This window comes from Melanotaenia boesemani, chromosome 17 (genome assembly GCF_017639745.1).
Source record: "Melanotaenia boesemani isolate fMelBoe1 chromosome 17, fMelBoe1.pri, whole genome shotgun sequence".
In the NCBI taxonomy this organism is placed as follows: Eukaryota; Metazoa; Chordata; class Actinopteri; order Atheriniformes; family Melanotaeniidae; genus Melanotaenia; species Melanotaenia boesemani.
In genome coordinates, this window is record NC_055698.1 from 21,616,442 (window position 1) to 21,641,671 (window position 25,230).

Below are 25,230 nucleotides of genomic sequence, written 5' to 3' on the forward strand. Positions count from 1 at the left end.
ACTGCTCTCAGCTGTGAGCAGCCAGCTGACCTTTCACCTAATTCATTCAGTTTTATTGATCCAGATCATGGACTTCTCACCTGGTTTTGGCCTCCTATTGAGTCCAGGCATGTCCCTCTGTCCTCTTCTCCTGTCTCCTCCTTGTCCTTCACATTACAACAGGCCACATGTCCTCCTCTATCTCTCCTCCTCTGTCTGTCCTCTCATCATGTCCTTTGCTGCTCACTTACATGATGGACTGTGGTTCAGCTGCCAATTCAACTCTGTTTCAGCTCTTTCTGCCTTTTACAATCATTTCTTCTACATTCAACCAGTACAGCACCTTTAACATTCACTTTCAGCTTTAAATCCTTTAACTGTTGACTTCAGCTTCATGATTACTTCAGCTGGTGCTTCAGCAAGCAGACTTCAGCCATTTACAGCTATGTTTGACTATCTTAAGCACATTTCAGTTCAACTTTCCACCATTTTAACTACATTTAAACAGCAATTTGTGCTTTAAATTGTTGAACTCTTCATTTCAACTTCATATATACTGCGTCATCAACCATATCTCAGCTCTTTTCAGCCATCTTCAGCAATCTTAAGCACATTTCACTTTAACCTTTCACCCTTTCAGCACCTTTTAACTCCCCTTTGAGCTTTAAATACTTAAACTTTTCACTTCAGCTTAATAAATACTTCTTCAAAAGTCACATTTCAGCTATCTTTCACTATCTTCAGCCATCTTTTCAGCATTTCAGTACAATCATTCAGCTTTAAATACTTTAACTATTGACTTCAGCTTCATGATTACTTCAACTGAGGCTTCAACACCCAGACTTCAGCCATTTTCAGCCATGTTGAACTGTCTTCAGCACATTTAAGTTCAGCTTTCCACCTTTTTAACTACATTTAAACACCAATTTGTGCTTTATATTGTTGAACTCTTCATTTCACCTTCATATACTTCTTCAACAACCATATTTTAGCCCTTTTCAGCCATGTTGAACTATCTTAAGCACATTTCAGTTCAGCTTTCCACCTTTTTAAGTACATTTAAACACCTGCTTGTGCTTTAAATCCTTCCAACACTTGACTTAAGCTTTATATATACTGCTTCAACAACCATATTTCAGCCCTTTTCAGCCATCTTCAGCAAACTTAAGCACATTTCAGTTCAACCTTTCAGCCTTTCAGCACCTTTTAATTCCACTTTGAGCTTTAAATCCTTCAACTTTTCACTTCAGCTTAATAAATTCTTATTCAACAGACATTTCAGCCTTTTTTAACCATCTTCAGCCACTTTTCAGCATTTTATTTCAATCATTCAGCATGACAGCATTCACACTTGCTGTTATGCTAATAACAGCATTTTCTAGTGTAAGTTGAGCTTCTGGTCAAGCGGTTTTAGAGCATGTCATTTCAAATCCTACTGCTCAGTCTCTTAATGATATGGTTCAAGACAAAGTGAGCCACATAGGCACGACTGAGTAGTAGAAGGGAAAAAAAACCTGTCCAACCCCTCTGAAGATTTCCTGTCTTATGAAAAGCGCACATTCTGTGAGTCATATAGGGCAAGTCCTGCCTGCTGTGTTTACTCTGCTTCTTCTTTTTCTTCTTCGTCTACTTCTTGGAGCTGTGAGTGCGTTTAGAGGATCAACAGGCGGACCGAAGAAAGTCCGCGGAGTCTCTGGATATTAATCCGCTGTCAAGGCCTCGGTAAATTAATGAGAAAGAGGGGCGCGTGCAGTCCGGTTCTAAATGGAACTACTTCGGTTTTCCGCTTTTTGGTGTGGAACGATACTCTTTGGTAGTATTCTGCTCGAGGAGGCGGGTGAGTTGAAATAAAAACTTGTTGAAAACTTGTCAAAGCTGCACGCAGTGGAGTTTTATCACAACTTCACAACGTCGTTTCAAGCTGTTATAAGCGCAACAAAGTGACACATTGCTTCCTAAAAAAGAAAACTATAGCTTTAATGGCGCGGCTGTTTTAATGCAGGTGTTTGACGTAAGCCCGTTTTACTCCTTAACCAAATTCCTTTCAGCTTCTTAAAAAAGAAGACGAAGAAAACAAAACTATATATATATATATAAACGCAAATAAAAAAATAAATAAAAACTGCGCCTCGCGTTAACTTTTGTGCGCCTATTTACTTTATATTCAGTGTGAATTCGTAACTGCCTCCTTAGACATCACCTGTTCAAACGCTCATCCTTTTTGTTCATCCTTTAATGTACAGTCACATTGCTGACAGGTTTGAGGAGGACAGTTCTTTACCTTCATCTGTCTCGTGCTCAGTCCCAGCGGCACCAAGTGGTTTTGGCTGCTTCTAATCCCCTTTCCCCCCTCTCTACAATTATATGTATCCCTGAGTGACAATTACCACCATTCATCCCTTCCATAGCCCGCCCCATGGGTTTAAATGACATGCTCGTTCAGAGCTGCTACTCTAATGATATAATTACTCCAACTCAGCCACCTTCCCATCACCAGCACTCAGGCATGGACTATCCCCCTCCTTCAGTGTTGATTTACTTCAAAACATATCACAGACCCTCTGGGTAGAGCTTTAAATTGCTCTGTCATTTAGTTTTGTCTGGAGTTCAAGTGTAATATTTTAACGTGTTTTTTTGTAAGAGAGGTCTGTCAGTTGAGACAGGCCCAGAAAGCAATATCTGCTCACAATTTCATGAGAGCTTCTTGTGAAAGTACAGTACTGTGCTCTTACACAAGCCTCAGGTCAAACCCCCCTGCCCTGCAGGTTTGGGTGAACGGACAGTGGGGTTCTTGTGCAAGGTTATAGGCACAAACACCCAAACCCCTTTTTGCAAATAGGTATGAAGACATTTAGCTGCTGAGATGTGTACTTTCACTTCTGCATCCCAGTGTGAAACATTTTACTTTGTGATGGTTGACGTCCGCCATGCATCAAACTGAAATGTCTCCTACATAAATTGCAGTATGTTGGTGAAAAATAACCAACTTTCTCTGTTTGAGCGTTTCTTATTCTTAATGTGTATTCTGAAGCAAGAAACAGGTTCTACTTCCTGCATACATCTGAAGGGAGACAATGTGGTTTTACTGTAAATGTGCAATCACGTGTTTTCTTTTTTTATGGCTGTATTGTTTCAGAGTGCATCATGTCCCAGCATAGAGAAGAAAGTACAGTTTTAAGCAATCTCTTTGTGGGCCTTTATCTCTTTTCTACTATCTTATTTTTTCTTTTGTACACTCAACAAGTGATCTTAACAGTGTTAGTGTAAGATGTGAAGAATTGTACAAACTCATCTTGTACTGATATTAAGAGATTATCAGCAAAACCTATTTTTTTTTCTTCTTCTGATAACTGTTCCGGCATTGATGCAAAATTACTCCTGAGAAATTTGGAATATCCCATTTCCTTTTTTTTTCTTTTTTCTTTTTTTTAGGGGGGGGGTGTTCTTTTCATAGTATTTATGTTGTGGGCACTACTCCTTTCTTGGACATGGAGAGCAAAAGTAGAGATTATTCACCTTCTGTGTGGCTCCATATCTCCTTTCCATACTAAACGGGTGGTGCTTTTTCCACTGATTTTTATCATTAAAGGCCTGCAAAGTGCTGCAGAAATAAACTGTCATGAATTGCGTCTTGTTTTTGTTTTGTTTTGTTTTTTTTTGTCGTCTCTGTTGGCACAAAACGCCTTTCTATATAGATAGCTGAGTCATCGGCACTGACAAATTAGAGACCCCCCTGCATACAGGAAGGTACATCCCTTTTTTCCTTAGTTTGTTGTTCTTGCCTGTCTGGCTGTTGTCTCCTTAGGTGATTATCAAACCCACAGGCACTCATCACACAATCCAGTATGTCTCACTGGTGTGGGCTTGCCTGCTGGCAAAGTCAAGTCTGAACATGAGCAAAGGAGGATTTCACAAGAAAAACTTGCTCACCCCTCTGAGATGTTTTTCTTGTGGTTTTGTTGAATATCTGCTTCTATTTACAGCCAAATTCCAGGAGAATTAATCCTTCAATTAAATTTAAACTTTTATTGCTTTCAATGCTCAAAAAAGCACCTGTATTACTATAATTGATCATCATGAAGGTCTTTTAGGTTTTATGTTTGATGTTGAATGCCATCTGGCTGCTTAAGAGAAAGCATCTTTGAGCCCATTTCATCTTCTTGTAGACATTTTCTGTGTAAACACAACTCAGTAAATATCTTCCTTCTCTTTTCCTTCTTATTCCAGAGGCCTCTATGATTAAGATGAGAAGGCTGTGCAGGTTTTGTGATGTGCAAGCTACCAGCTGCATCGGTAAATGGAGCTGCAAGGTGGAGTGTAATAGAACTGCCATCTGCCCCGCTGACAACGAAGTGTGTGTCAGTATTTGGTAAGTGTACCTTTATGGACCATATGCCAATACAGCATTTAGATTTGTTTCCTTAACCAAATGGTCATCTCCCATATGTGAGACCCAAGTTTGAATCCCACAGGGGGCAATAGTAACACCTTCCAGTTGGGTTCTTAGGCAAGACCCTTAATGCTACTGCCTAACCACCTTCAGATTTAAGTCGCTTTGGAGAAAAACGTCTGCTTAATTACTGTAGAATAGAACAGGATAGAACTTCCTATCTGCAGTGCTAAAATTTCATAGAGTAAACTTTTACTTTTAAAGACTTCTTTTATCTGCTTATTGCTGGGTACGGTTTGAATATGAAAGCACACAAGCTTCTAAATATTCATCAGCATCACATCTAACTCTGAATGGGACAAGCAGCAGGAAGCAGATTTGTGTTGGTGTTGAAAGCTTAAGGCTGTGCTGCTGTTCCTCATTATATTCACAATGTCGTGGGCATGTTATGAGCTGAGGTTAGCAGAAAGCTAATGGCACACGGACAGCAGCACCTCTTTAAAATGTCTTTCAGAACCACAAAGCCAGCACTGCTCAGCAAGAACTCAGAATATGAATATGCAGATTTGTGCGGGTTCAGGGTTTTTTTCTGTTTCCTGTTTGTAACGGCATTAACTGTTTGTGACGTTAACCTCAGTGTTGCTGCCATTTACATATTACAGCTTTAAACTGCTGGAAAAAAATGTTGACATCAGTTCCATCACTACACTGCTTGAAAAATGTGTCCTTGTAACTGTCTTAACTGTCTTGTCAAGACCACAGATCAACTATTAAATGAGTAAATAGCTGTATTTTTGTTTTCTCCTTATAAAGGAGGAAGAAAGATGACAATGTCACCTTTGATACCGTGTGTCACAACCCAGCTCAGAGGCTGTATGGCCTGCTCCTGGAAGACTACAACAAAAGCAGGTGTGAGATGAAAGAGAAAAAGGGCATGGGTTCAGAGTTTTTCATCTGTTCCTGTGATGCGGATGAGTGCAACGAGGATGTCATTTTTAACCAAGGTAAGTTACTGTCTCTTCTATTTTTTTAGTTTTCTTGAAATCCAGATCAAGCCTCTCAAGTTTATGTAAACTTGTTCTGTAAACATATCTGTTTCATAAATTTAATCACATCTTTTGTGTCTTGACAGGTGTTTCCCTGTAGGTTGTATTTAATGCATTCACCATTCCCATCCATTTAAAAGAGTTATATCTGGCTATTTGATAGCCTAATGTTCATTAATGTTCCCCAACTTGTCTAAATATTGTCTTTCTGCCTCCCATTTGGGTCCACACAGTGGTTTATCAGAGCTTGTTGTAAATAGTTCCCTGCAGTGGATGGAAATAGTTTTGGTGAGCGCAGCGAGATTAACCCAAAATAGTTGAAGTGCAAGCAGTAAAACCAGACCAATTAGCTGAAGCAAGTAAGGTACTCCTTAGAGCTCCGGAGTCTGGTAAAGTTTTTCAGTGAGTTCATCACTGGGAATGATCCCTTAAACATCACACATAGTTTCATAGTTTTGAATAGTGCAAAGTTTCAACCCTGAATACTTTATCTTTTACTGGATAAAACTGTACTTCAAAAACAAACAAAAGTAGAGCTTGTAAAAAAAAAAAAAAAAAATGTAGAGAGTCACAGGTGCACTGCTACATGTATGCCAGTTCCTATCAGATTGTCATGTAAGGCATCATGCACAGACTCTTAACATGTGTGCACTGTGATGCTCTCCAGATATGTGATTACAAACAGGTTTAGGTGAAATTGGCTTGTAGACCCCAGTTACAACATTGGCACTGGTATCAGATGTATTTTCACTACAGCATCCGAGCAATAATAACACAGAAGTACATTTCCGAGACCTGGCTCTGAACAGAGCAAAATTGAAAGCATCTGTTCAGTGCAAACTACGTCATGGAAATGCATTCGCACACTCTTGAGAATGTCTGTGCAGTGTCTGTAACTTCTCAGAGACTAAAGTAGGGCAGTGTTTTATTAAAGGCACTCCAGATGTAATACAAACAACACAACAATACCAGTAAATTTAGGTGAATCTCTCTGTTGCCACTGTAATAGAAGGCATTGTTGAGACTCAGTTTTTATTTAGACTGTTCTCATGATTGAAGGATTTAGTGTTTGAGTATAAATTAATCTATTTTATTGGATATTTAAATTCATGTAGGTATGGTAGAACTTTACGGAAAATATGTTTTAAGATAAGTAACAAATAACAGGTTTATTATTGCTGAGATTAGTGATTCGATTAGTGTCTTGTTAGATTGTTGTTAAATAGCAGGAAATGATAAGCTTAGCTCACAGCTAGCCTGGGGAGGCAAAAGACATTGCTGTTGGACACTGGATGTTGTGAACACAGTTTTTGTACATTTTATTCACTCTGTCAGACTCTGGCAAGCCTGCTTTATGAGAGTAGCTTATCCATGTAGCTTGGTGTTTGCTAGCTTGGAGTTAGTTGTTTCTTGTAGCAAATAGATTTTGCAAACTGTAATGTGCACAGAGGAAGGGAAGGACAGTGCTGTCTGAAATCATTTCAATCATTTCAATACTCTTTTACAGGTTAGAGTGGACTGAGGTTCCATAAGTCCCTAAATCAGCAAAGTCCCTGCAGTGCTCACTTTTCATCTTAAAATGCAAAATTTGATCCTGTGTCTTAAAATGTATTTCTAAAAAAACTCATCAATACATGTTAAGATTAGTAAGCAAGCAGATTTCCCTTTTATAGTAATAATAATAATAATAATAATAATAATAATAGTAAACATAATTCATCATTGATTGTTTGTTATTATAATTTACCTATAGTATTTGTAATGACAGCAAATTAATCTTGAATCAGTCAAATAAGCTAAGGGAATAATCAGATTCCAGCACTACTCCTGAGAACAAATTATTTGAGGTGTCTTGTACAGCAGATGTTTTACTTTAAATGTGTCAGGTCAGCCCAGTGAAACTAAAACTACAACCATGCTGCTGAGGTTGTCAGTTAAGAAAAGCAGAAATGCAACCAAAGTTAGAAACCGTCAGATCATTTAGAAATATTGCCAGTTCACATTTTCCACAAGTTGATACCAAAACATTGAACTTATGTGCTATGAGATCGGTACTAATGTTCTCATTGTTTTCTCTGTGAGAAGGAAAATAAATTTATATCTCAAACATTTTCTATTTAAAGAATTATTTTAGTATATGTACAGTGTTTTTAGGAAAATAACTTTAGTTTAAGGAAAATCCTAAATGCAGTGGTTTTAAACAGCATCCTTATTCCTTAAACATATCGATGCATTACAGGATTTCAACTTTCATATAACGTCTTGGGTTTTGCCCAAAGCTGTTTCTGGGAGTCTGGGAGGCACAGTGACAGGTTTGTTGCAAGAAATAGCTTCTCACTCTACAAAAATCAAAACAAACCGTCTGGCTGGGGCCCTGCAGAGGATTTCAGACATGTGGTTTCCTGTTAAGAAAAAAAAAATTATAGAGAAGCACAGGGCTTGACTGGCCAGTCAAGTGGATAACTTTACACTCATCGCCTCCGCCTTGTTTCAACCTGCCTCTGCTTCTTGCATCTACACTGACCTCTCAAGCTATTTTTAAAATATTAAATGGAAAATGAAATACTTTTGCACCTTAGACATGTTGCAACCAGCTAAACTAGATTTAAAAATTTAATTTAAAGTAATGGCTCACTGTTAACAAAGCCATGGAAAATATTTTATCATCAATCTGAAGATCAGTTGGGGTTTTCTTGTTTAATATGTTGGAACTGGTGCTATAGGTTTTTATAGGTCTGTTTTTTTTTTTTTTTTTTAATGACCGCAGCTTTAAAACTGAACCCTAAACACATAACAATCACAAACTTTCAGTTTCCCGAAACCAGTGTGTGTTGCAGCTGTGAGACACACCATCTCCTAAATTACACAAATCAGACAAACTATAAAGAGACACAATATGTGGTTTACTGAGTCAGGGTCTGGAGTAGTTCTTGCCTTTGTGGTCCACATGCTATCTTAAGATTTCTGATTGTCATATACATTCCTCAGGGAAGGGCTAGTTTGTCTACTGTCCTAAGAATATTACTGTACTTTGAATGTTTGTACAGTCTGCTACAATCTCAATGTGTGTTCTTTACATTGTGGGAGACAAACTGATATTAATGTGGATAATATAATACATCATTTTCACTAGTTCGTGGTCTTTGCACTATGAATAAAATTGTAGATGCCAAATTTTGTAGAGATATTCTAATCCAATCTGAAGTATTGCGTCTGGGTTCCAATCATGGTGTTTTTTGTTAATCAGTTTTAGGCTTGTTGCCTCAACTCATGATTTACATAAGTTGTTTTGACAGCATGTGGCTTATTAGCTTGTCAGTACAGACACTCATTCCTGAATCTAACTGCAATTTGTCTTTGATGATATACACACAGCAGGTGTTTTCTTTACATAAACAAAAAGTTCCTGGTTATTTCAATCATTATTTTGATTTTTTTTTTTTTTTTTTTTTTTTTTATTTATTTATTTATTTTCGTTATTTTGATTCAGATTAATCTATTCTGATATGTTAATAACACATTGCACAGAATAACCACATTTCACTTGATCAGTGTTAGTGTTTTTTTCTTTTCTTCCCTTCCTCTCCCCTTTCTGAATAAATTAATATTTCTGTTGATCAGTGTTAGTAAATAACAGCTGGATACTGTCACTGCACTCCAGTATTACTAAATCAGAAGAAATGGTCCCAAAAGGGTTAATAAGACACAAACTACAGGATATACAGTATAATACCTAAAACTAGCTCAGACATGTTGCATACGATGTCATCGGGGCACAATTATGATTGCTTAGTTTAAAGATTTATATTAGATTTTTCTACTTCAGATGTCCCCTTTTTCAAACTGAATGTTGCCGCGGGGAAAAACACTGCTTCCCAAATTATTAAGAGATTTCTGTAATAGGATTTTTGTTTAGATTTGTGTTGCAATCCTCATTCTCATCATATGAATCTTTTGGCTTTTGGTCTCTCAGATATCAATTCCCAAGTGGTGGCTGTCATCTTAGTCAGCCTGGTTCCTCTTCTGGTTTTGGCTGTTGTCATCATTGCTTCCTTCTACTGTTATCGGGTCTACCGCCAACGCCAAGCCCCCTCCAAGAAGGGTCCTCCGTTGGACTTCAGTGAAGGCCGCGCCATCATCATAAACGAAGAGGTTTCAGACAGCAGCTCCACACACGCCAACAACCTCAATCACAATAATGAGCTGCTGCCTATTGAACTGGACGTTCTGGTCGGAAAAGGACGCTTTGCAGAGGTTTATAAAGCCAAGCTGAAACAGGGGTCATCCGTCAGCGAAGAGCAAGGCTTCGAGACTGTCGCAGTTAAAATCTTCCCAGATGAGGAATATGCCTCCTGGAAGAACGAAAAGGATGTTTTCTCAGACGCAGATCTGAGACACGAAAATGTGCTTCACTTCCTGACAGCAGAGGAAAGGAAAGTGCAGAGACAGTACTGGCTGATCACAGCTTACCAGCCACTGGGGAACCTCCAAGAGTACCTTACCCATCACATTATTACCTGGCATGACCTGTGGCTGCTAGGTAGTTCACTGACCCGTGGGGTGGCACATCTTCACAGTGACCACACCCCTTGTGGCCGCTATAAGGTGCCTATTGCTCACAGAGACATTAAGAGCTCCAACATACTGGTAAAAAAGGACTTGACCTGCTGCCTTTGTGACTTTGGTCTGGCTCTCCGGCTGGATAACTCTCTGTCTGTGGATGAGCTGGCCAACAGTGGGCAGGTAAGGCTGTCTAATCCTAAGTCCATGGCTATTATTTGGTTTAAGGCACTCCCAACGCTGCCATATAATATACTTTGAAAATATTCAGAGCCATGCTATCAATCACACTTAAAGTTCTGATCTTCAGCTCTAAATATTTAGCACTCCTTGGCTCCAGATGAATAATTCTGATACAACAGTTCTGTGAGTGTTCACAGTTTGTTGTTTTATTACAGTCACAAGACAAATATGCTTGAGTGATTTTTAATGGACTCAGTGTGCTGATGTAACAAGCCACAGCTGTGTTACACTGTTGTAAAAATGACTCATCATTAAAAGGCCTCACCCTTTGCTGTACAGCGCACCTAATGCATTATACTAGCCTTTTATATATTTGAAGGAAGTAGTGGTGAATACATTTTCTAGGTTATTATTATGTAAAGAGAAGCATGGTATGTTAAGGCACATGGCATAAAATAACCACCTGTCACTTGATCAGTACAGGTAATTAATAGCTAGAACTGTAACTTAAAAAAGAGCTTCTCATGGACTTCAGCAAAATAAACCTTTTTTTTTTCTCAGGTGGGAACAGCCAGATACATGGCTCCTGAGGTGCTGGAGTCCAGAATCAACCTGGAAAACATTGAGTCTTTTAAACAAGCAGATGTTTATTCAATGGCTCTAGTTCTGTGGGAGATCATCTCAAGGTGCAGTGCAATCGGAGGTAAGATGACTGAGTGTTCAGGACGGTGTAGAGCCAGCTGTGTGTGTGTGTAAACTATGATTCATTTGACTGAAATTATTTTTAACTTTCTGAAGTTAAGATCCATGTCCTCAACATTCAGTTTTCCCCCCACTATTTAAGTCTTCCACCACTGTTTGAGGAGTCATGAACTACACATATAATGGTAGATAGTCTTGACTCCCTAAACAAGTATGAAACCTTTTTCCTTAGCTCTGGTGTCCACAAATATTCCTTCACAGTCATATTAAAGATCCGAATTTGCCATTATTTCGACAAGAAAAGCTTATTTTGGGCATGTAGGTGCTTTGTCCCAGTGGTGAACCAAATTCACTACAAACCACTTTATCCTCTATATTTATAAAGTTTCAGGTAGTCTTCCAGCTTTATATTTAGAATTTTATCATCAGGTGTCCAGAAACAAACTCATTACTGGTGCTATTTTAAAAATCTAACTTTTGCATTATCTCGGTGAGAGAAGCTAAATTTGGGCATGGTACAGCTTATCTCAGTGGTGAACAGAATCCACCTAAACCACTTTGTCCTTCTTATTTATGAAGACTCTGACAGCAATCGTGATATCCCTAATGGGATGTGGCCACACTGACCTTTATTACATTCTATTATTTCTACTTTTGCCAATAAATAGGATATGTTTAGTATGTCTAAATCTATGAAGCTATTAAAACTACTCCTTATCTGATCTTTACTGTATTTTTAAAAAACATTGTAAACAGGTCACGGGATTTCAGATGGCAAAAAAGCTTCTGTGGTGTCTCAGTGGGAGAGTATATTGACTGAAGGCTTTTGCCAAATAATTTTTAAAAAGCAATCCCACCACAAGTTATCCAAATCTCCCCAGACTTTAACAAAATATTTGGACTTTAAAGTGAGCAACTTTAAGAGAGCTGGTAATTTAGGCTTTAGATGAATTATTAATTAATGTAGATCATCAGTGAATGGTAATGTGAATAAATGTGTTTAGTTGTGTTTAAGGAGGAATATTTCAGATGCAGGAGAGTAGACAGGCTTGCCAAAGTCAGTAATCGAACAGGAAATTTCTTCTTTACAGGTAAAAACTATTAAACTTTAGAGCAAATGGCCTGAAATCACAGTCTTAATTGCTTTTGTGCCTAGCTGTTTGATTTTGTTAAGTTTCTTACTGGCCCTCAAAGCTGTACTCCAAAAAGAGTCATTCAACATATGAAAAGAAGAAATGTCAAAAAGTAAATTTAAGGTCTGTCAGTTACACAAACACCTGCCTCACCTGCATATTGACGCAACAAGAAGAAAGATATAATCTTTCCCGTTTTAACCTTTAGAAATGTGTCCCTCCAATATGTGTTTTGTAAGGGTGCTTATTCCTGGAAGAATATCCGATCTTTTCCAGTAACGGCATCCTTATGGTGGATGTACCAATTTAAAAAGATAAGTAGCCAGGGCCACTTCCCATCTCAAGAGTGTTTTATCAATATACATACAGTATCAGAAAGCTATTAAGATCTATCCAATAAGATCTCTTTATCCTACAGAGATAAGCATGATGCTGGTGATATCTCAACTGACTCTGGGATAGCAAAGTCACCTTCCCATCAAAATCCCAAAACTGAAAGTGTAAGAAGGGCTGGGCCGTTCTGCACCACTGCCAGATAATAAACACCTTTCTGTAGCTTTGGACTGATACAGTTAAAAAGGAGTTTTACGTTCCTTATTGCATCTCTGTGAGAAAATGAAAACCTCTTTCATTACAGTAGAAATGATGGCAGGGTCTGTACAAAGGTGATTAAGTCTGAGTGCCAATATTCTTCAAAGTCTGAGGAAATGAGAACCAAATCTATGTTCTAACTTTGTGACATCAAAGAGGCGTGTTTTAACCGCTCAGCCATACATAAACTAGTTAGATGTGGAATTACAAACACACACTGTAGATATAAAATAGTCACTCTCCAGCTGTGGACTCAGTCTTCGACATTGTTACGTGGTGTAACTTACATTTTCATGGTGGGTTTTTACTGCAAGGATTCAACCACCCAGATATATTGTTGTAGTGTGAGCACACCAGAGGTGGAGGGTGAGACTTCAGCAGGCAGTACATCATGTATCTGTTGATTCCAGCTGTCTCCAGTTAAAACAAATAAATAAATAAAAAAACAGCCAAGCATCGGTCATAATCCTCAACTCTGTAGCTGTGGCTCTACAGAAAATCAGTCCACTGACTCCCAAGACCTCCACAATCTCTACTGCATTTCACCCTCCCTATTTTCTAAATTATTTCAGCTTTTCTTGTTCTTGTTGTTCCTCTGTAGTATGAGTACACAGTCCAAGTTCTACTAATTTTGGCATTTATGATGAAGGGAAAACAGTTAGCTTGCTAGTTCAAAGCTATTCCATGGGTGGGGCCAGCATTTTCTTGCCTTGTGTACTCAATCCCACTGCTCTGATACTGCTGAACAAAAAGCAGATGTAAAAGTATTTAATAGCTTAGGTCCATGATTCAGTGAAATACAGTTATTGGCCCTATTTATCTCAGCAAGTACTATCTTTCCATGCAATGCTTTACTCAGACTTTTAGATTTTTTTTAGGCCTTGTTCAGATATCTTTTTTTTCTCTCATCCTCACAAACAGGTTTAGGTCACTCAAAGTAAACATTTTGGAAAACATTTTTTGTAACTTTACTTTGCTGACATGTAGAGCTCCTGATGTGTTACTGGTAGACTTATGTTTTGTTATAGGTCTAGCATTAAATACACTGAATAAAAAAGATGCTCAGTGACACAGCATTTTCAAGTCATCTATTATAATGTATTAATTCTTAGTGAAATTCATACATTTTCCTAAAATTTCAAACTATTCCTTTGATAAATTATTGCAACCTTCAGCATTCACCATCAAATTGACATTGTTATTCTCTGTTTTAACCATGATGAGTCATATGCCTACTACATGATATCCTGTGTTTGGTCGATAACAGAGTCTGCTGTACACTCTTTACACATTTACTGTGACCTCTTTGTTAGTAACAGAGATAACCCTGATGTCCTTGGTAAAAAAGAGCTTAGCCATGATCTCTGATTGTATAGGAAATCCATAATAGCAGTGATTGATGAAATGCTCTTTAGAGCTTTTGTAAATTTCTTTAGAAATACTGGAAAAAAGTAAGGTTTAAAAAAGAGAGAAAAAGCTTAGCTCACTTGACCTGTAAAGAAGAAAGTGCATTGACTTTACCATCTAGGAGAACAGCGTGGAGCTTCACCTTGAGTTCATTTACAAGATGTGTGACACCGTGTGACAGAGCTTCATTAACGACCCATTAGTCATGATATGAACAAAATCTAAAAACATCAAATCTGCAATCCATCTTGTAGAAGTCTCAGGGATCAACCTTTGCCGGACTAATGTGCTGATACTTCCTTGTGTGTTATTCCGTAGCAAAAACAAGGTCAGGATATGTACAAATAATAGAAATGGGTGATTATCTGAAGGCAAAGCACAGTGCAGTAATTCATGTCAACAGTCAGTCATTTGTTTCACTTCCCTTTAGTGTCTCTGGGGTCCAGTTTTATGTTTTTGTGACTGCTGCTGTCTTCATTGTGCCAGAGCAATGATTGGATTCCAGGGAGGGGGGCAATGAACACTTCTGCTTTGGTGTTTTCCTGTTTTGTGCCCTGAACCCCTCAAAGGGGTCTCCTTGAGGTACATTGCAAAGTTATTCTGCCCAACAGTCTTGGGAAGAAAAAAACAAGGCCAAGTGAGCCATAATCTCTCTTCCCTTGCAGCCATAAGAATATGTATGGCTTGTGGGTACACGTTTGGAAAAGAAAAACAAACTATTTCCTGTTTTGCAAAGTGTGCAGTCCCCAGACACTCTGTTTTTAGTGTGAAGTTATATGCACTTTGCAAGTACAGATGACTAGTTTTATATTGGGAAATTCTGTGGCTAATGTCTCTTGAAAGTGGGCCAGAATCACTGTGGCTTCATCTTTGGCCGTCTTCATGGATTAAACCCTCATTCACTCATTCCACATCTTCCACCAACCATTTCATTCATTTCTGAGTTTATGCTCATGATTCCTTCATTTCCTTTCTTCATATATATTTAAATCTCAACCACCCAAAATACAGAATTCAGAACAAAATTACACACTTGTCACACTGTCCACTCTGCCATTCGCTGCCTCTCTAAGCATGACACTTTCAGTTTATTACTTTCATCTTTTTCCCCGTCCCTCCCTCTGTCTTCTTCGTGCCTGGAGGTAAGTGAGATAGCAGTTAATTATTCTCCCACTGCATCACGAGGCTGCCTGACAGCCATCCAGCATTTCCCATGTAGGCGCAGACAGACAGGGAGGACAGGCTGGGCTAGATTTCCTAGAAGGGAAACGAAGGGGTTCCCGTCCCACCTCTGGACTAAAGATAGAAGCCACCAGGGCAGTTTGTGTTTTTCCTGCCTTCTAAATATCTCTGTAATATCTCTGTCCCCATTTTCCAGACTTGGGAGCTGTCCGAAAGAGGCAAGCAGAAGGGTTAAATCTGTAGTCAATTAAGGCTTACAACCCAAGGAAACATTCTCGTGTTAAAAGGTTGAATCACTGTACAATTACAGCCTGTCTCCCGCCTTGATAAGAATACAAAGGTAAAAAGAATAAGCTATTACAATGAGATACAGATATATACATATATATATATATATATATATATATATATATATATATATATATATATATTTTACTTCCCTGACAGCTAAAATCTCCTCACAGAGTATGCTGGCACATTTCTCTTGATTCTTAGATCAGAGATACATGAGCATTAAAACCAATGTGTTTACATAGAGCACTCAAAAGAGTTGCATGCTTTCCTGCAGCTGCTGTCTCGATTTTCCTGAAGTTGCCAGGCTGTCCCCAGAGGTCCGTGAGTCACTCATGACTCCTTGAGAACTCGCCTCACTTGAGACAAAATGTATGTGAACCTACAAAACACTCTCTAGTTCAGAGAGACCTATCCCAGGGCATCATTATAATGACTGGGGTGAAGCCCTGGGTTCCTCTTGTCTCTGATGCCACCTGCCCATGTGCATCTGTGGAAGACAGATGTCTGATCAGTGCATCTAGGCACAAAGCCCCTTTGCCACAGCTCCTGGAGCTGAGGTCTGCCCGGCAAGAAGAACGCCACCGTCTGTCGAGACAGTCAGTCAGCCAGCAGTGAGCCATCACTTTGCTTTCTTTTTATCTTCCAAGACTACAAAGATGGGAAAGATAAACACACCCCTAGTAGAAGGAAAATCTGGATTAAGGCTCACATCTCTTTCTCTTTTTTTTTTTCATCTTTGCCTCTGTTTCTTAAAACGTCTCTCCTGTATAATTTAGCCGGTCTGAATTTAGGGCTTGGAAAGACTATGATGGCGTTCCTCAAGCGGGTGGGGCAAACTGGCGGATAATAGTGGAGTGGTGTTGAATGTGGAGTGGAGTTGTAGACGAAGAAATGCTTTCATTCCCCAGAGGGAGGGGTTGGGCTAGACTGGAGAGGAGGAGATGTTAGGGCAGCTGTGCTCCAGATGTCAGGACTTTATGGTGGGGTATGTATGTGTCTCTGAGCGGGAAGGGGTTACTGCTATACTGCTCATTTGGGGACAAATTTTAGTTGTAACCACTTGACTAGGGATGAAATCCAGACAAAATGGGTACAGACAGCTCGGTTTCATTGAAGTTGCCTGGTCTTCTTTAATGGGGTTAGCTGCTGGTAAAGCCTGTATTAGCTGAAGTTAATGGTAGAGTTAGTCAGTGCCATATTTTCTAAAAGTAAGCTCTGTTAATGTGTAATGAACGTGCATACATCTGTAATGCATGACTCTCACAACACAAAACAAGTGTCGCAGCCACCGCAGCCTAATGAAAACCGGCTGGGCATGGATTAGTCAGGAGTCCAGACTTAGACAGATTACAGGAAAGCAGACAATGTTATTGTGCTCACATTACTTATTTATCTCCACGTACATGTTGAAACTCTGCTCCTGCTTTATTTGTGCATTTAGGATTTTTTTTGGTCCTCATTTAAACAGACCATAATTCAACAAACATGTTGACTTGAAGAAAAGCTGAAAAAATATGCAAACACAATATCAAATTCTGTTGATGTCTAAACATATAGCACCGTGTGCAGATTATGTTAGTTTTATAGTATACTGGATGAATTTGGATTTCCTGAGGGCAGTGTCTGGTTATATGTGGACAACAAAATACAGGGTTGTTGAGCCAGAAGAGTTCCCCTGCAGATAAATTTAACTAAAATTCTCTTAGCTGCAGGTTTCCAGACTGTTTGTACAGTCTTGCCTGACAAGTGGTGTGGAAAAAAAAAAGACCTTAAGGATGAATTATATGCCAGCATTGCAGAATTCACATCACTGTGTCAGCTGCTGTAGGACACGACACACAGTGTTAATTCCTCTCTGTTGCTATGCTCAACTTATGTGGCATTTAAAGAAATCTTGCAAATATGCAGCATTTGACTTCTACAAACCCCAGCATGTCACCTGCTGTGTTTTTCCAATAGCCTTTTTAGAGTCCAGGGTCTGATTTAAGTTCTGCAAAACCATTCCTCTCTTTAAGAGAGGATTGGCCAATCTCTCCAGGAATGTCGCAGCTATTTCCTCTGACAAATGCTCAGTGGTATGACTCATATTGAAACTGTTGTTTGGAAATGAACCCATAAGCATGTTTTCCAACAGTTCACAAAGACAGATTTACAGTCCCGAATATCTTTTCTGGACTTGTCAAACAACATCAGAAAATTAACTGGTTGGCTGCTGATATATTTACACTTAAATACCAAACCAGAAGAACTTAGTTTAACCCTCCAGAAAAAATCCTCTCTTGCTCCAGTTCCTGTTTGTGGGCTTCATAATTTTCACATCACATTTTTGAAAGAATTTAAACACCGTTTGATTCATCCCTCAATAAATCTACAGAAAAAGAGAAAAATTATTTCTGCTGCACTTTGAAATGTAGGTGAATGTGTTTGTTCCTTACATAGTACACTTTTAAAGTATAAAGTATAATAGTTATAGGGTGGTCCAAAGAAATATGGGGTAAATCAAAGTAATGTTTGTGATCCATGTTTATGCAATCCAGGACAGAAAGTTCACTCTTTCTCTATTTTGTTGCCATTCATTGAGGTGTAGTAACAGATACACAATTTTGGACACATGAACATGAATATGAATCTTATAGTTATGGAACAATTCTTCATTTACTTTGTCATTTTAGGCATATTTTCTGGAAATATGGCCAGGGTTTAAAGGTTAGCAGGTGGTGGTTAATTATGCAATGTGTGATTGCAGTGCCTTGCAGGTGCACTGTAAAAAACATCAGATTTGTTGAAGATCTGCAGAAGGACTACAGCAAAACAGAGTCATGTAAGAGTACATTAAAGTTACTCTGAAACACAACTCAAACTGTGAGCTCTGAGACTGGTCGGAGACCATTTACAATGGGTTCTATCTGCTAACATGATTTTTCTTTCAGGAAAAAAATGTTTCAGTTCTGATGCAGCCACATTATTTCTTTTCAGAAACACTCACCATTAATGGAAAGTTTTTAAAGTAGCTTTGAATAAAGTAAGTGGAATTTCTGTTCCTGGTTTTTCGTTTAAGATTTTAAGAGTTAAAGGATAGAGGGTAGTACTACAAGCTAACCAGCTGAATATGGCTGAACTAAAGATTAACCCAGAATCCAGTGGTCTGCATGATAGCTTGAGGTTATGAGGAAGAACTCTGTGATAGTCCCCAGCTTTCATTTCATTTACATTTTGTCCAAGAAAGGAAAGGGGTTTCTTCCTTGGACAACACTGGGAGTTTCAGATTATATCCATATAAACTGTATTGTATGAGTTTTAAATATCAATAACAAGTCATAATGTATCACCTAGCCTCATCTGGCAGCTTCAAGTTTAAAGCAGACGGGTGCCTTGGTGCTTCCTGGGTCCTTCTGAACTAATAAGTGTCAACAATGAGGTTGACAGTCATCTGAAGTGGCTTCAGCTTCCAAGAATTTGGACTTAAGTGCAGTTGTTAGAACAGATAACTTAGAAATCTGCATTTGTTTAGAAATGTCCTTCCTGACTTGTGTTTATCTTCAATCCTCTTTCTCAGATAAGCATTGAGCTCCACGTGCTTTCCTCTTGTACTTAGTGTTGGTCACTAGTGAGCGCTGTCAAACAAACCCTTGCAGTTAATTCAGGAATTGTAAACATCCAATCTAATTGGGTTTATTTAAATCAGATAATCAAAGTCTGTAAATATAAATTATTTTTGTGCCTATTTAGAAAAAAAGCACAATAAATAAAAACTTGTGCATCAAGCTAATAATAGCTGTTGTTGCCAAATCCCACAAATGAGGGAGGGGAGCTGCTGACATTAAACTGCAGCAGCCCTGATTGAAAGTTTGGCTGAGCTTGTGAGCAGGTGCAATAAAGTACATGCTGACTGGAGCTTGACACTGAGCCCTCGGTTCGTTCAGGACAAGTGCAGGCAACGCTGGGTTCTCAGTTTCCACAACAGCGCCACCCTAATGACTATATATTTTAAATAATTAACTATGACTCTACTTTTATTTTTAAAAAGTCTTCCTTCACATAACATCATCAGCAAATCAAACATTACCGAACATCCTGGCCGCTGCTTCCAAATAAGTTTAAATAAACCTCTAATTGATGGTGTTGGACTTTAAATGAAGTGTGTTTTGCAGAGAATGGTAGTCATGGCCACTGCAATTTGGGTCTTTAAGGATAAATAGGAAAGAAAGCTGTTTATTCTTGAGTAAACTGAGGTCTGTGCTTATTTAGGTTTACTAACATTAAATTTATAATTAAGTTTATGAATTATGAAACCAAATGCTTCAGACTCATTTTAAAGTATTCAACTTGTTGTTGTTCTCATTCTTGTGTGAGACTGTCCTGGAGCCCCTTACACCACAATATATTCTTTTCAACACCATGCCACACAGCAGCAACTTTATACAAATACACAAACATCAGATTGGATTTTACTGCTGGAGGGTGATCTGAGGAAAACAGGGATGGCTGATGTAGAGTTATCCTTATTTGTCAGTGATTACTTCACTTGTCTATTGCAATTATTCTTCAGCTTAGTCGTTAAAGTTGCTAAAGTATTGATTATGATCATTTCTCCTTCTGCTCTGTGTAAGCTGTAAATCAGCAGGGACTGCAGTGGTTGAGTCTTATAGTAAAAGTGTAATATATTTGTATGCTCTGAAATGCAAAACATTACAGCAGCACCGTGTGCACCCATGCAATATTATTTATCAGAAAATGAAACATGAGATATAACCTAGTTACCATAACTGCCTCACAGGTTAAGCCACAGTCCTATTTCACACCAACCTAAATAAGCTCATGTTAGTTTGATCAGTTGTTACAATTTTCATGCAAAGGTCTTGAAAGTTTAAAAGCTTTCTAAAGATTTTCTGCTGTCTTTGCAATAGATGATAGAGTAATGTATATATAATATGGAATATGTTGCCTATATATTAATGCTACACACCACCTTGTGTTACAGACAAACAAGAACAGAGTCTTTCTGTGAGCATGTTTAGTCATGATGTATATCATGATGTTTATGGCCAAACATGATATACGTTATGATTTTTGGTGGCCTCTGAAGATGTCAGTGTCCTCAGCATGACAACAAATTCTCATGCATTTGTGCACAGCTATGTACCGGGCATGTGCCCCGGTAAAAAACATCTGTGCTTCGGTATAACCTCAGGAGTTGACCACCCAGCAGTGAAGAATAAGATGATGTAACAGTAACAAGGACAGAAGACAGTTGTCTTAGTATGTTAATTCAAATAATGTAGTTTCATGGAAATAAAAGCTCCAGTTTGCTCTGAATTCTCAATTTACAATAATTATAGATATTCTCTGAAGCCCCCTTCTCTCCTTTAAAACAGTGCACAATGGTGTTGCATGCATAGACAGTATTTTTACCACAGTGGCATTGCATCACACAACTGTAGGGGGAGCCAGAGAGCAAACATTTAGTTTAATTCTCTGGTGATGCTTCAAGTTTGTTGTATAACACACTGTGATTGAACAAATTAAACATTTTTCACCATTTGCTTGCTAGTACTGATTATTAGTCACAATTCTTCAGGAGCCACATGTTCCGTCCTAGCACTAATTCTTTTTTAAACAGAAAGGTTAAAAGTCAAACACAACTTTTTTTTCGTCTTCAGAGAACCTTATTTTTCTGTCCTTGTATCACTAGATTGTTAGAAGTATGTTCACTGTCCATGGAAACATTAATTCCAGTAAAGATAATATTTTTTTTCTTTTGGAAGCAGCTGACCCATAGCCTGTCTCCTCAACACCAATGTTTTGATATCTTGGCCTGAATAAACTCAATCTCTCAATCAACTTTCTGAAAAGCACTCTAGATCACAATGTGAGTGAGAAAGCCAGAGCTCTGTTCATGAGACACTTTAAATCCATGGATGCAGAGAGTAAAAATGTTCTAATAATGTTTCTCCTCAGCGAATCTCCCCTTTGGCCGTTCCATCAGCAGCAGATTCTTTAGCTGTTTGTGCTGCTCCAGAGCTATTTAAAGTTTGCAAGCTGCAGTTTTGATTTGGAGTACACAGTGGTTCCTTTGAGAGGTGTTGTTGATGTGTTTGCTGTGAGGCATTGCCATCTGATTTTGCCTCTTTGCTCAACAGAGCTGCATCAGTCGACTGATGTAGTTCGATTCAAAGTTTATTGCCTGTATAAAAAAAGAAAAAGCCGAAACTCCCCCATTTGATAAGGTCACAAGCTAATTCATGTTCCTGCTTCTTGTTTGTGTGTACCCCCACGCAGAGGTGAAAGAGTACGAGCCACCGTTTGGAAACCTCAGGGAACACCCATGTGTAGAGAGCATGAAGGACAGTGTTCTCCGAGACAGAGGAAGACCAGAGATCCCCAACAGCTGGACCAACCACACAGTAAGAGGCACCACATATGTGTTTGGATTTTATTTGTAAACTTAAGATTTGGAGGTTAAAGAAAACAATGTTGGCACATCATGGGAGGAAAAGAAAATGAGATCCAATGCAGGAAAGTAACAGCACACAATTTCATCCTGCCTCCATGAGGACATTCATACTGCTCTATTCAGTTGTTTATATGGAAATTGAAAGAAATAGCTATTTAAAAAGTAAATAAATCATAAATATTGCCTGGCAGAAAAGGTGAAACCCTGTTTCCCTTTTCACTACTTTTTCTCCACTTTTTGATTTAAAACGCTCCAATGAAACAGTCTTCCTCTTTTTCATTTATTATTAGTTATCAGTTCTGATAAACAAAAACAAGAAAGATCCCATGTCTTCATAGCAGAGGCTACAAATCTTAGACTTTGTATTCGTTTTTTTTAAGTACTCTATATATTGTTGATTGTATGTGTGAACAAAACTAGAATTAAACTGGCAAAAAAAATTTGATTGCTTATAAACAAAGACACACATAAAAATATCCAAATCCATTTATATTTGGAGCCTCGGGTGATGAGGCAGACCTTCCCCGAGTCCGTCTTTATGACTCACCATGGCTTTGGTTTTCTTGCAGGGCATCCAGATGGTGTGCGCCTCCATAGAGGATTGCTGGGACCATGACCCCGAGGCCCGTCTCACAGCACAGTGCATTGCTGAGCGCTTCGATGATGTGGAATACCTGGACAAGCTGTCAGATTGCTCCGACTCGGAGGAGAAGATCCCAGAGGAAATCATTGTGGTGGATGAGAAGTAGACACTTAACTCTTCCCCCATCAGGGTAGTTGGGGGACTACAACCAAGCAGCTTGGAAAGGAAGGAATTCCAGCAGCTGGCTTGTTGGATTCATCAGAGATGTCACAGAGGAGCGAACTGGAAATTTTGGAGATGACAATGACCCGTTTTAAGACATGGGCTTGCATGGAGCATCAGAATAAAGCCATGAAATAACTAGGGAGATCATATTATAAAGCTTTTTGGTAACCAAATACTTTTTGCACTTTATAAATATATATGCACACCAAATCATATATATGCTGTCTTCTGTTTCAAAAACTGATTTTATGTATAGGAAATAAATAGAATGTGTTTTAAAAGGAAAGAAAGGGAGAAATGTAAAATATTAACATACTTAATAACACTAATACCCTCATTGTTGAACATGCAAGCAGTTTGCTTCCAAGTTGGTCTTGGATGAATATCAAGGGAATGGATGGGAAAGAAGAAGAAGGTTCAAGAAGAATTTTTGGACATGAAAAGACTTTTACAACCCAGTTGTTGTGCTGCAGCATATAGTCCAAAACCTAAAAGTTTAGAATAGTAAAGTTAACGATTTGACTGGAAATAAAACAAAAAAGAACAGGTGTGCAGCAGCAAGAGTGGGAAACTCGCCCGTAGGCAACACCAGTCATGTCTTATAAACACACCTTCATGGGTGCAGCCAAGTAAGTCTATGCACCACCCAAAGACTCTGGATGGATGCAGAGAGTAAAGGAAGCAAAGAAAGGAAAAACCTCTGCAGGGAAAGCTGATAACATATCTCAAGGAATATTAAGTGTAAAGTCAGCTAAATCAGCCTTAAAAGGAAAAGGCCAGAAAGATATCTATACAGGGAACAGAGATGAATATTAAGGACACTAAACTGGAGGATCCAGCCAGCTTGTCTGTATGTAATGGAAGTTGGTTTTTTTTTTATTGTTTTTACAAAGAAAATATTAAAAATTATCTGTAATAGATTTTTGTATAAAAATGTAAAATCATTATTAAAATAATTACTGTACTCTTTGATTAGCTTTGGTGTTTTTAAAGCTCTGACACTGCTTAACGGTGTTTGGCACCACTTTTTTCACAAGATGATTACCTCTGTTACACAATAAAACATACTTCTATTGTTTTCAGCTCCACTCCTTAAGTTTATGACTAGTTTTTGGGTTAAAAAAAAAAAAGCCAGGAAAGTTGGGGAAGTTACTAAGTGAAGCAGAACCTTAAATTTGTTGATTTGTTTGCAATTTTTATCTAAACATGTATGCAAATACATAATTTTCAGTCTCATCACTGACCAATTTAATTGTATTTAGAAAATGAAAACAAATCTAGAACTTTTTGCCAGCAACACACTTAAAAAAAATGAAAGAGGCATGTTTACCATTGTGTTACATCAGCTTCCTTTTCATTTACCACATGTAGACTTTCATCTCATGGACCCTGATGCAACCTTACTGATGATTCCCTGAGTTTGGCACAATGTGGTGAGGTTAATCCTTGCATTTAAAGACCAAGACAAGTGTTTTGTGACTGCCCCTTTTATACCCAATCCTAACACCTGTCACCAATGTGCTGGTTGTAGACCCATTAAGAATGATATTAATCATAGATTCTAGCATTTCACACAACTTTAGCTCATTATTTTGATTGTACTACGACACAAATGTTCATATAAAACTAAAAACTTTCATCATTAGCACACCTAAAATGCTAATGCTAAATGGTCTGTGTTTATATAGCACTTTACCCGGAATGATACCCAAAGCGCTTTACATTATACATCACATTCATCCATTCACACACTGATGGCAGAAGCAGCCATGCGCACCACAACCCATCAGGAGCAATTTGGGTATCAGTGTTTTGCTCAGGGACACCTCGATATGAGCTTCACAGGCCGAGGATCGAACCAGCAACCCTCGGGCTACAAGACAACCACTCTACCCACTGAGCCATGCCGTCCCTAATGGTGGAAACAAGAGCTCATGTCTGTGTTAATACTCAAAAGACTTGTGTGTAAGAAGCATTTTGTAGCCAGTTATTGAAAAGCTAGATTAAGCTTTAGCCTTTATATTTCAAATACAATTTAAGAAATTTGATTAATTAGAAATACTAACAACTTTAATTTACTTGATGCACAAAATGTTTTCTTTTATTTCTCCGCTCTGAAACAAGATAAACTCTGTAAAACACATTGTTGTATATCTATACACACAAATGCACAATTCAGTCACATAAACATCCATATTTCATCATGCATATTGCCCATGTTAGCTCTCTTATTTTCCAAAACAGCACAACACACTAAACCCAAAAGTTAGCAGAGATTTGTAGACAGTTTGTTGCATGTGATAATGAATAATGCAGAAGGGGAATCCACAGGGAGAATGTCAGAAAAATTAAAGGCAGGGGCAGAAAACTTGACACATGCAGTAGAGAGGACATTGTTGATGGCAAAAAGCAAGTTAAACTGAAGGTTGGTAAACAGCGATCTAGCAGTGAGTGTCAGTTTGCCGGGATGTCAGGTATCCGCACCCACTGGAGACACAGAC

General features: G+C 38.4%; 1 protein-coding gene across 1 annotated transcript; it reads left to right on the top strand.

The window, feature by feature from the left end:
• Positions 1-1,549: 1,549 nt before the first annotated feature.
• LOC121628156 (TGF-beta receptor type-2-like) lies at positions 1,550-23,817 on the top strand. Its single transcript, XM_041967081.1, has 7 exons — positions 1,550-1,816; positions 4,207-4,348; positions 5,183-5,373; positions 9,389-10,158; positions 10,720-10,861; positions 21,747-21,871; positions 22,491-23,817. The coding sequence occupies exons 1-7, from the start codon at positions 1,744-1,746 to the stop codon at positions 22,668-22,670; spliced, it is 1,623 nt and encodes a 540-aa protein (XP_041823015.1). The 5' UTR covers positions 1,550-1,743; the 3' UTR covers positions 22,671-23,817.
• Positions 23,818-25,230: the final 1,413 nt, after the last annotated feature.

What these genes read in the sequence shown, in the direction of transcription:
- LOC121628156 (XM_041967081.1), top strand. Translation starts at nt 1,744, where the DNA reads ATGGAACTACTTCGGTTTTCCGCTTTTTGGTGTGGAACGATACTCTTT. An exon ending in TATTCTGCTCGAGGAGGCGG is followed by an intron (nt 1,817 to 4,206) that starts GTGAGTTGAAAT and finishes TTCTTATTCCAG; the next exon opens with AGGCCTCTATGATTAAGATG. An exon ending in GGATGTCATTTTTAACCAAG is followed by an intron (nt 5,374 to 9,388) that starts GTAAGTTACTGT and finishes TTGGTCTCTCAG; the next exon opens with ATATCAATTCCCAAGTGGTG.